This window comes from Pagrus major, chromosome 23 (assembly GCF_040436345.1).
Source record: "Pagrus major chromosome 23, Pma_NU_1.0".
Taxonomy (NCBI): domain Eukaryota; kingdom Metazoa; phylum Chordata; class Actinopteri; order Spariformes; family Sparidae; genus Pagrus; species Pagrus major.
This window is the reverse complement of record NC_133237.1, coordinates 28,539,299-28,550,233: the sequence shown is the minus strand read 5'-3', so window position 1 is coordinate 28,550,233 and position 10,935 is coordinate 28,539,299. Positions and strand designations below refer to the sequence as shown.

Below are 10,935 nucleotides of genomic sequence, written 5' to 3'. Positions count from 1 at the left end.
TCACAGACCAGACGTCCTTGTTGAGTTTCATGTTGAAATCCTGAAATTATAATAACAATCATTATTTTGTGGAAGGAGGTTCTGTAGGGTTCTTGAAGGATCCCGTCACGGTCGATCCGTTCTGATCTGTACCGGACACAAACACCAGATGTTGAACTGCTCCTTTAAATTCATTCTGTCTCTCTGAACAGAACCTGCTGAGTCATGTCTGCCGGACTGGACGATACAGACAATGTGTTCGGTGAGTCTCACACACACACACACACACACGCACGCACGCACGCACACACACACACACACACACACACACACACGCACACACACACACACACACACGCACGCACACACTTTATGATATTATAAATATAATATAATATAAAATATTTTAAAATACCAAATAAGTCTGGAGTGCTACTTTTCTCTTGTCCCACACCCTTGGTGACCAAATTGAACTCCAATAAAAACTGTCAAAATGACATTTAAATCTACTTGCTTTTGTATTGTTTTGTTCATAGATGTCTCTTGTAGATGGGGAAACATCTTTTTAATAAAACATAATGTTTTAAATAAGTATTATTATGAAAGAAACCCGTGTCCCACAACTTGCATGCAACCCTGTTACCTTAAACTTTTTAGCAAGGTAAAAGAAGCAGAAAAGGGTCATCAAACAGTTTCCCAACAGCACGGGCAGAGCAAAGGTATGTCCTCTTATATTTTTCATATTTTCATAACATTGTCAGCCTTGCTTGAATGTCTCACTCTACCTCACGCAACCCTGTTATGCATATTTCCAGAATAATATAAATACCTAAAAAAAAATCTTTACTTGTTTACTTATGTAAGTTTGTCATCTTGGTAAATGCTAACAGCTAGCTAAACAGCTAGCATAGATTTGTGAGAAAAAGCTAAAATTAGCATGTATTTGCAACCCTGTTGGTAACAGGGTTGTGCCAGATTTAGCAAATATCAAATGAAACATGTAATATAAAAAAAATGCTTTTATGCCTGAGATGAGCCAATAAAGCCTTTTATAGTTTAATACCTATTATTGATGGATATGTAACAGAAAATTGTCAAATAGAAAGTTAATTTTTTGAAAATTCCGAAGCCCAAATGTCCTCCAATTCAGGAATTATAACAAATATTACTGACAACACAAAGAGTTTTCCTATAAATTAAACAGTTTGTACAAGAACAGCTGAAACCATCAGTGGACTGAAAATAACAACTATTTTTATAGTAGTTTAAAGGAGCAGTTCACTCAAACAGTAAACTCATCATCTCCTCCTGATGATATAAAGTCAGGCTCAGCCATCATCTCCTCCTGATGATATAAAGTCAGGCTCAGCCATCATCTCCTCCTGATGATATAAAGTCAGGCTCAGCCATCGTCTCCTCCTGATGATATAAAGTCAGGCTCAGCCATCATCTCCTCCTGATGATATAAAGTCAGGCTCAGCCATCATCTCCTCCTGATGATATAAAGTCAGGCTCAGTCATCATCTCCTCCTGATGATATAAAGTCAGGCTCAGTCATCATCTCCTCCTGATGATATAAAGTCAGGCTCAGCCATCATCTCCTCCTGATGATATAAAGTCAGGCTCAGTCATCATCTCCTCCTGATGATATAAAGTCAGGCTCAGCCATCATCTCCTCCTGATGATATAAAGTCAGGCTCAGCCATCATCTCCTCCTGATGATATAAAGTCAGGCTCAGTCATCATCTCCTCCTGATGATATAAAGTCAGGCTCAGCCATCATCTCCTCCTGATGATATAAAGTCAGGCTCAGCCATCATCTCCTCCTGATGATATAAAGTCAGGCTCAGCCATCATCTCCTCCTGATGATATAAAGTCAGGCTCAGCCATCATCTCCTCCTGATGAAGTCGTCTTTATTTATGAGCTGAGTCCTGAAACACCTGCAGTCAGAACTCAGGGAGAACAAACACTTTAAAAAGTGTCTTCATATATTTTTAGGTACAATTAATATTCTCTTAAAAAGACGCCTGAATAAAACGTCAATTAAAGAAATGCAGTAAAACTCACAGAGGTAATCCTACTTCATGTTTTTACTTTGATTATGGGAAAAACAATTTCTGTTTTAATGTTTGATGGATTTAAAAGTTAATATGACCAAAAATAGAAACTAATTAAAAAAAGAATTTGACTGTAAAACGACTTGAAACATAAACATTTTGGAAAAAAAGGAAACAAAGTAAGAAATGACTGATAAAATAATATGATATAAAATACTGTATATTATAAATGGCAGGATTTCCTGCAGCCTCAGTTATGATCACACAGTTTGATGTTGTTGTTTTATTGTTAAGTTAAACTCAACATCTTAAATTATCAACAACAGTTTGACATTAACAAGTCTGTATATTGTTAAGTTAGCATGCTACACAGCTAGCTCCGGCCCGTCCCAGCGGAGTAAACACTAACCCTGGTCCCCGAGCTCCCCAGTCCAGACCGCTAGCTGCATGGCTAGCTGAGCTAATTAGCTAACAGCAGCTACAGTTGGCAGCAGCTAGTGGTTACTGTGGTGATGTGCTTCTTCTATGAAGTCAGCCGGTGTCCTTTAATATGTCGGAATGAATTTATACACAAACAGACAGGGGGCAGTGTATCACCAGAGTTAACTGCTAACTGCTGCTAACTATATTCTACTCATACATGACTGCTGTGACCTTTTTAGCTTTTAGCTGAGCTTTTCAGGCCTGGGGCTAGCTGGTTAGCATGCTAACTTAATTAGATATCTGTGCTGCACAGAACGTCTTCACTGACGGCCAGAACAACGTGTCCTTCATCACACGTGTTTGATTGTTGTGTATCGACATCTTCAGATCAGATATAAACTCGCCGCTGCTTCACTACGTTACTGAGTTGAACTGAGTCGCTGACTGTTGGTTTCACTTCCTGAAGCCTGTCAGGGATCATGAGCTGCTCTCATGTGCTCGTCTGTTGGTGAAGGATTAAATCTCTTTTATATTATCAACATTTGTTTTTAAACTCAGGTCATAATGGATGATTCTTAACTTCTGGATTCTTTCAGGGTTATTTTCTGACTTCATTTGTTAAAATCCACCAAGTCTGGACATTTGTGGAGCGGTTCTTGTTTTCTATGAGTCTTTAAACAGTCGACCTGCGGACGTTTGTATGGTGTCGGTCTCTACTCAGACTGTCAGAGTTCAGGAGAGACTCGTCCACATGCACACAAATGTTTTTGGAAACAGTCCGTACAACACACCTGCAAACACACATCACCTGACCGCTCAGGTACACCGGCTGTGTGTGTCGTTGTGAACAGGAAGCAGGTTGTTTGCTTAGTTACAGAAAATACAGTGAATGAGGCAGAAACACGACAGCTTGTCACTGAATCTGCTCAACAAAACATCAGCAGCTGTTTCTGTTTGAGTCTTTATCAATATGATCAATAAAACTTCCATTCAGTCACCGAACGAACATCAGAACACACTGATGTGTCTGCAAAAATCTCCAGACTGAAACGCTGAAAACAACTAAAGCTCCGTTTACAGCGACGTGAGCCACCGTTAACGTGTGTGTGTGTGTGTGTGTGTGTGTGTGTGTGTGTGTGTGTGTGTGTGCTGGTCAGCATGTTGAATATTTGATGGGGCTCTGGTGGGTTCAGTGGGAGGATGACGAGGATGAAGATGAAGTCATTATGTTTGAAGTCATCAGAACTGAAGCTGCAGCGGCTGAACAACAGTCACTGCTCTGACATCATGTGACTGGATGTGTTTTAACTTCTGCAGTTCAAATAAATTATTTAAAGTTTATTATGAATGAATTAAAATGAACGGGGTCGTGGTGCGGTCAGGGTGAGGTGAGTTAGTTTACCTGTGTGTGTGTTTCAGACCTGAACGAGGCGATCCCAGAGACCGAGCTGCTGGATAACAGCATCCAGAAGGGCCGCGCCCAGCTGTCCGTCAAAGCTCGCAGGCACCGCCCCTCCAGGTCCCGTTACCGTGACAGCGTGAGCTCGACGGAGGGCGACGACAGCCTGGAGAGGAAGGTACGCTCCGGTCTGATGGAGGTGACAGACATGTTGACGGGAGGAAGAATGATGTGATGATTAAAGTTGAGATGTGTGTGTGTGTGTGTGTGTGTGTGTTAGCAGGACAGTCCATTACACTCGGCTCGCTCACCTCTACACCTGGCCATGCGAGGCTCCTCCCCGTCTCCTGATTCGCTGTTGTCTGCTCGAAGCCCCGGCTTCTCCTTCGACGCATCACTGGTGAGACCAATCAGATCTCCAGACAACAATGTGGTGGTTATTTATGCTAATGCTAATGCTAACCCCAACACTGAGATACAAACAACCAAAATGAACGCTGCTTCTCTGTACGTACGTCACTACAACAACAACAACCTCCAAGCTGCAAGGTACACACTGAGAATGGCGAGTTAACACTAGCCTGCTCGCTAACGGTACAAACAGAAACAAGCTAGCAGCTCTTATCTTTTCTTCTGCAGGGATTTAGCCATTTAAGTGGCAGGACTCACCACGTGCAAAACAAATTCTGTGATTCGTTTAAAGAAATACAAACAAGTCAAAGCCTTTTCTCCTATCCCAGAATGATATTTAGGAAGTGGTGATGCGAGACTAACTTGTCTTTGGTTCTTCAGGTGCGTCACTCTCCAGAGGATGAAGGAGCCTCATTGGCTGCTCCCCCGCGGGGGCGGTACCATCAGCTGACCAATGCCACGTCTCAGGAGGCCCTGGTGACACCCAGCAGCTCGCCCTCCAGGTCCTGCCCCTCCGCCGACTGCTCACGTGTCTACATGAGGAGGAGCAGGAGGCCCGACAGCGAAGGTACCCAGAGAACACACCTGTCCAACCACCTGGAAACACACCTGAGAACACACTTCTGTGTTTGTGTGAGCACTGTTAGATACCTCAAATTAATTTATTATTGATTTATATACGTGTGTGTGTGTCAGTGTTGGTTTCTGACTCGAGTCGGGAGACGAGTCCGGCTGATCCCGGCAGTCCGACCGTGGTCTTCGATAAGAAAACTAAGAGACGCTTCCTGGACCTCGGGTGAGAGACAGTTTAAATGTATGTTATTGTCGACATCAGCAGAATGTTTTTCAGACTGAGTCAGTAACGACGTGTTCATGTCTCCGTCTGTCAGCGTGACTCTCAGGCGTTCATATATCAGGGTGAGGAAAGACAAGTCCAACCGGCTGTCTGTGGGCAGCAGGTGGGTCCGTCACAAACCAAACCTCCTTTCTGACACGTCAACATTTAACAGAATCAACAAACACATTAATAAATGAAGGAAATCGTCACAAACAAACAGATGTGTTCTTTATTTTGTCCTCAGAGAGCCGTCTGAGAGTCCGTCTCGCTCTTCAGGATCCTTCGTCTCGTTCTCCTGGTTCACTGAAGGACGGGGGTCGCTCTCCTCCTCCGGGACCCCCCCCTGCTCCCCCAAAAACACCCCACTGAGTTCCCCGAGACCCCGCAAGTCCCACTCGCAGGTACGGAACAAACTCAACACTTCCTACATGTTTCCTACATGTTATATTGGTTCCTCTCTTCTTGACAAAGGTTCCTCTCCTATTGACAAAGGTTCCTCTCTTGCTGACAAATGTTCCTTTCTTCTTGACAAAGGTTCCTCTCTTGTTTACAAATGTTCCTCTATTGTTGACAAAGGTTCCTTTCTTCTTGACAAAGGTTCCTCTCTTGTTTACAATTTTCCTCTATTGTTGACAAAGATTCTTCTCTTGTTGACAAAGGTTCCTCTCTTTTTTTTACAAAGGTTCCTCTACTGCTGACAAAGGTTCCTCTCTTCTTGACAAAGGTTCCTCTCTTCTTGACAAAGGTTCCTCTCTTGTTTACAAATGTTCCTCTATTGTTGACAAAGGTTCCTTTCTTCTTGACAAAAGTTCCTCTCTTCTTGACAAAGGTTCCTCTCTTGTTTACAAATGTTCCTCTATTGTTGACAAAGGTTCCTCTCTTCTTGACAAAGGTTCCTCTCTTGTTTACAAATGTTCCTCTATTGTTGACAAAGGTTCCTCTCTTCTTGACAAAGGTTCCTCTATTGCTGACAAAGGTCCTTCTCTTGTTTACAAAGGTTACTCTATTGTTGACAAAGGTTCCTCTCTTCTTGACAAAGGTTCCTCTATTACTGACAAAGGTTCCTCTCTTCTTGACAGAGGTTCCTCTCTTGTTTACAAAGGTTCCTCTCTTATTGACAGAGGTTCCTCTCTTCTTGACAAAGGTTCCTCTCTTGTTTACAAAGGTTCCTCTCTTGTTTACAAAGGTTCCTCTCTTATTGACAAAGGTCCTTCTCTTGTTTACAAAGGTTCCTCTCTTCTTGACAAAGGTTATTCTATTGTTGACAAATGTTCCTCTATTGTTGACAAAGGTTCCTCTCTTCTTGACAAAGGTTCCTCTATTGCTGACAAAGGTCCTTCTCTTGTTTACAAAGGTTACTCTATTATTGACAGAGGTTTCTCTCTTCTTGACAAAGGTTCCTCTCTTGTTTACAAAGGTTCCTCTCTTGTTTACAAAGGTTCCTCTCTTATTGACAAAGGTCCTTCTCTTGTTTACAAAGGTTCCTCTCTTCTTGACAAAGGTTATTCTATTGTTGACAAATGTTCCTCTATTGTTGACAAAGGTTCCTCTCTTCTTGACAAAGGTTCCTCTATTGCTGACAAAGGTCCTTCTCTTGTTTACAAAGGTTACTCTATTATTGACAGAGGTTTCTCTCTTCTTGACAAAGGTTCCTCTCTTGTTTACAAAGGTTCCTCTCTTGTTTACAAAGGTTCCTCTCTTATTGACAAAGGTCCTTCTCTTGTTTACAAAGGTTCCTCTCTTCTTGACAAAGGTTATTCTATTGTTGACAAATGTTCCTCTATTGTTGACAAAGGTTCCTCTCTTGTTTACAAAGGTTCCTGTCAAGAGGAGAACAGATTGAACAGAAACACAAATTTGATTGCAGCCAATCAGAGACCAGTGTATCAGTTTGCAGCGTGTGTTTCTTTGCATTGATTTTTCTGATTTACTCATCCTGCATGCTCTTAGCTTAACCACCACATACACACACACACACACACACACACACACACACACACACACACACACACACACACACAGACACACACACACACATGATCGCACAGCTGTGGTTTGTTTTGTGGTGGGTGATAAATATTCTGCTGTTATAGCCCGTAAGAACAATTTGTGTGTGTGTGTGTGTGTGTGTGTGTGTGTGTGTGTGTGTGACTGTGTGTGTGTGTGTGTGTGTGTGTGTGACTGTGTGTGTGTGTGTGTGTTTATGACTTCTCTCTCCTCACCATTAAAGCTCAGAGGAAGAAGCTCCTTAAACATCCATCAGAGAGCCGCCTAATGGCTCTAATGGCTTAGTGTGTGTGTGTGTGTCTGTATGTGTGTGTCTGTGTTGTGTGAGTAGAAGAAAATAGAAAATGGCCGCCGTATGTTTGTAACATCAGCATCCATTACTGTGACTCGACCTGTCTTAGTTCAGATCGTTCTGTCAGCGCCCTCTGCTGGACAGTTCATGAGACGTTCTTCTTCTGTGGTGTGTGAGGACTCTGACATAAACAGGAAGAAGAAGAAGAGATCACACTGACAGACAGATGTCTCACACTGCAGGACAATAAAGTTAACTGTGAATGTCTCTCTGTCAGGAGTCGGCTCTCAGTGAGGAGTTCTCTCCTCCTCACACCTCCTCCTCCACCTCTCCTCCTGTCGACTCCTCCTCCAGATCCTCCCACCCATACCACACCCTGTCACAGTCCTCTGACGAGGTAACACACATGCACACACACACACAGTTAGCTTCTAGCTTAGCATCGCTATAGCGCTTCATTCAGTCAGATGACTCCTCTTCCTCTTCCTCTTCCTCTTCCTCCTCCTCCTCCTCCCGCTCCTCCTCCTCAGCCCTGTGACAACCCGTCCTGTCCGGCGTCCTCGTGGACGACTCAGCAGGTCTGTGAGTGGCTGCAAGGACTCAACATGGAGCAGTACATCCCAGAATTCAGTGCGAGAGACGTGGACGGTCAGGAGCTGCTGCAGATGGACGGCAACAAGCTGAAGGTGAGGACGAGGAGGACGTCCTCCTCCTGCCAGGAACAAAGTAAAGAGTCAGAATCAGAAAGACGTTTTGTTTCCTTAAAATTTGTGTCTCAACTTTGATAGTTTGACATTTTTCAAATGATAAAATCTGAACAGGAAGTCAGAAATAATCCATCAGTCTAAAACTGATGGAAGCTTTATTCAGTCATCTTTAATATTTAACAAAAACATTAAGTCTGTCTGTCCCCTGTCCTCTGTCTCCTGTTCCCTGTCTCCTGTCCTCTGTCTCCTGTCCCCTGTCTCCTGTTCCCTGTTCCCTGTTCCCTGTCCTCTGTCTCCTGTCTCCTGTCCTGTCTCCTGTCCCCTGTCCCCTGCCCTCTGTCTCCTGTTCCCTGTTCCCTGTTCCCTGTCCTCTGTCTCCTGTCTCCTGTCCTGTCTCCTGTCCTCTGTCCCCTGCCCTCTGTCTCCTGTCCTCTGTCCCCTGCCTTCTGTCTCCTGTCCTGTCTCCTGTCCCCTGTCCCCTGCCCTCTGTCTCCTGTCCTCTGTCTCCTGTCCTGTCTCCTGTCCTCTGTCCCCTGCCTTCTGTCTCCTGTCCTGTCTCCTGTCCTGTCTCCTGTCCTCTGTCCCCTGCCTTCTGTCTCCTGTCCCCTGTTCCCTGTCCTCTGTCTCCTGTCTTCTGTCTCCTGTCCTCTGTCTCCTGTTCCCTGTTCCCTGTCCTCTGTCCTCTGTCTCCTGTTCCCTGTCCTCTGTCTCCTGTCTCCTGTCCTCTGTCTCCTGTTCCCTGTCCTCCGTCTCCTGTCCCCTGTTCCCTGTCCTCTGTCCTCTGTCTCCTGTCTCCTGTCTCCTGTCCTCTGTCCCCTGTCCTCTGTCCCCTGTCCCCTGTCCTCTGTCTCCTGTTCCCTGTCTCCTGTTCCCTGTCCTCTGTCCTCTGTCCTCTGTCTCCTGTCTCCTGTCCTCTGTCCCCTGTCCCCTGTCCTCTGTCTCCTGTTCCCTGTCCTCTGTCTCCTGTCCTCTGTCCTCTGTCTCCTGTCCTCTGTCCTCTGTCCTCTGCAGAGTCTGGGCGTGCTCAGTTCGTCTGATCGCAGCGCTCTGAAGCGTCGCATCAAAGAAATCCAAAGTGCAGCAGAGAAGGAGAGAAAAGCTCTGGACAAGATGGAGAAACAGAAAGAAAAACAAAGAAGAAAAGACCAAGAACAACGCAGGAACTGAGCACCGCCACCAGGGGGAGACAGAGAGGGGGGAGGGAAGAGGACAACTGGGGGACGGAGGGACGGGGGAAAATGGACAAACCCTGGAGCTCCGCCTGGTTTCTGCAGCAGCTCGTTGAAAAGTAATTTAATTATGAAACTGAACGTACGGTGGCCCTGAGGGACAAATCCAGCAGATTCAAGCAGTGTTGTGTTCACTTGTGTTTGTTTGAGTGTCTTTATGCTTGTGTGTGAGTTCAATTTGAACAAAAGAAATATTAAGAACTTTTTTTTTCACTGAATAAAAACTCAATGAAAACAAATTCAATTAATTTTCTCTTATTTTTTTAATTTGCACCTGCATGTGTTTTGTCCTTCAGGGCCACCACAGCAGTTTAAAGGACACATCTCCTGTGGTGCTCGCTATCCCACAATCCATTGCATGCCAGGGACTTGTTAAAGGTGCGTTCAGGTGCTCTTTGTTGTCGTTCAACAGTGTGTTCAGGTGTTAAAGTCATCACAGGAGAAAGAAGAAAAAAGAAAAAATCTGACTTTCAGAGTTGATGAGAAGTACGGAGGCAGAGAAAGGCCAAAATTCAACTTGATACCTCGTCAAAAAAATTATTTAAGCAATGAAATATTTTTATTTTATTTTATTTTGATTTTGTGTTTGAATCTGAATCATTTTGTTATTTTCTGTAAAATGAAATTCTCTTATTTAAACATTATTAAAAGAAAACTTTTTCACATTAAAAAACGAGGTCAGGTGAAAATATCTGAATAATGGTCAACTTCACCAGTCCGTCCAATCAGGTGGCTCCCTGTCAGTCATGTGATCCAGGACAGAAGCCTGGATGGACAGCTTTTCTCTGCGTCCATGAAGCGCCTGAACACAGCGTCAGTTTATCTCTGTGATGTGATGTCATCTGATTAAAGGTTCAACATTAAGCCCCGCCTCCTCTGACGGACACTCCTGGTCTGACCACGCCCCCGGGGGCGGGGCCTGAACGTTCTGAAGGAGCCTGAAAAGAAAAAGAAGTTCAGATTCTGAAACATCGACTGTTTGAAGATTCTCATTAAAGTCTGATGTGTTTGTTTCAGACGTCGACTGTACTGACTGACCCTGACCTCTGACCTCTGACTGACCTCTGACTCACTCTGTGACCTCTGACCCCTGGCTGACCTCTGACTCACTCTGTGACCTCTGACCCCTGACCTCTGACTCTGTGACCTCCACATTAAAACGATCATTTCAATAAATAAAACTGTGAGAAACTTTTTGACTGGGCATCATTTTCTTTCAAAATAAAAAATAAAGAAATTCAAATAAAAAATGACTTGTTGTTCTTTGAAGTCCCAAAATAAAATTATTTATTTATTTTATATAAAGTGTAAATACTGGATATCTGAATGGAACGCACCCCAACACACACACGTAAACAAACACAACAGCGACACAGAAAGTGACAGTTAAATCATTTATTATTAAACTGATTGGCTGAGAGAAAAGCCAATAAAAAAACAGAAACATTTTTGTCTCCGAGGACGAAACAAACATTTATAAAATGTAACCCCAACCCTATAAAATCTGAATAAAACAATTAATGAGTTCACCCACAGGGTTTACTGCACTGTGACATCATCACTACTGTGACATCATCATCACTACTGTGAC

At 43.8% G+C, this 10,935-nt stretch overlaps 1 protein-coding gene across 1 annotated transcript; it reads left to right on the top strand.

Moving 5' to 3' along the window:
* The first annotated feature begins 204 nt into the window (after positions 1-204).
* On the top strand, positions 205-9,282 carry LOC141020190 (sterile alpha motif domain-containing protein 14-like). The gene is made up of 10 exons (XM_073495260.1): positions 205-241; positions 3,881-4,038; positions 4,144-4,260; positions 4,653-4,839; positions 4,968-5,067; positions 5,162-5,230; positions 5,354-5,510; positions 7,686-7,805; positions 7,939-8,094; positions 9,127-9,282. The coding sequence occupies exons 1-10, from the start codon at positions 205-207 to the stop codon at positions 9,280-9,282; spliced, it is 1,257 nt and encodes a 418-aa protein (XP_073351361.1).
* Positions 9,283-10,935: the final 1,653 nt, after the last annotated feature.

What these genes read in the sequence shown, in the direction of transcription:
- LOC141020190 (XM_073495260.1), top strand. Translation starts at nt 205, where the DNA reads ATGTCTGCCGGACTGGACGATACAGACAATGTGTTCG. An exon ending in CCCGCAAGTCCCACTCGCAG is followed by an intron (nt 5,511 to 7,685) that starts GTACGGAACAAA and finishes TCTCTCTGTCAG; the next exon opens with GAGTCGGCTCTCAGTGAGGA. An exon ending in TGTCACAGTCCTCTGACGAG is followed by an intron (nt 7,806 to 7,938) that starts GTAACACACATG and finishes CCTCCTCCTCAG; the next exon opens with CCCTGTGACAACCCGTCCTG.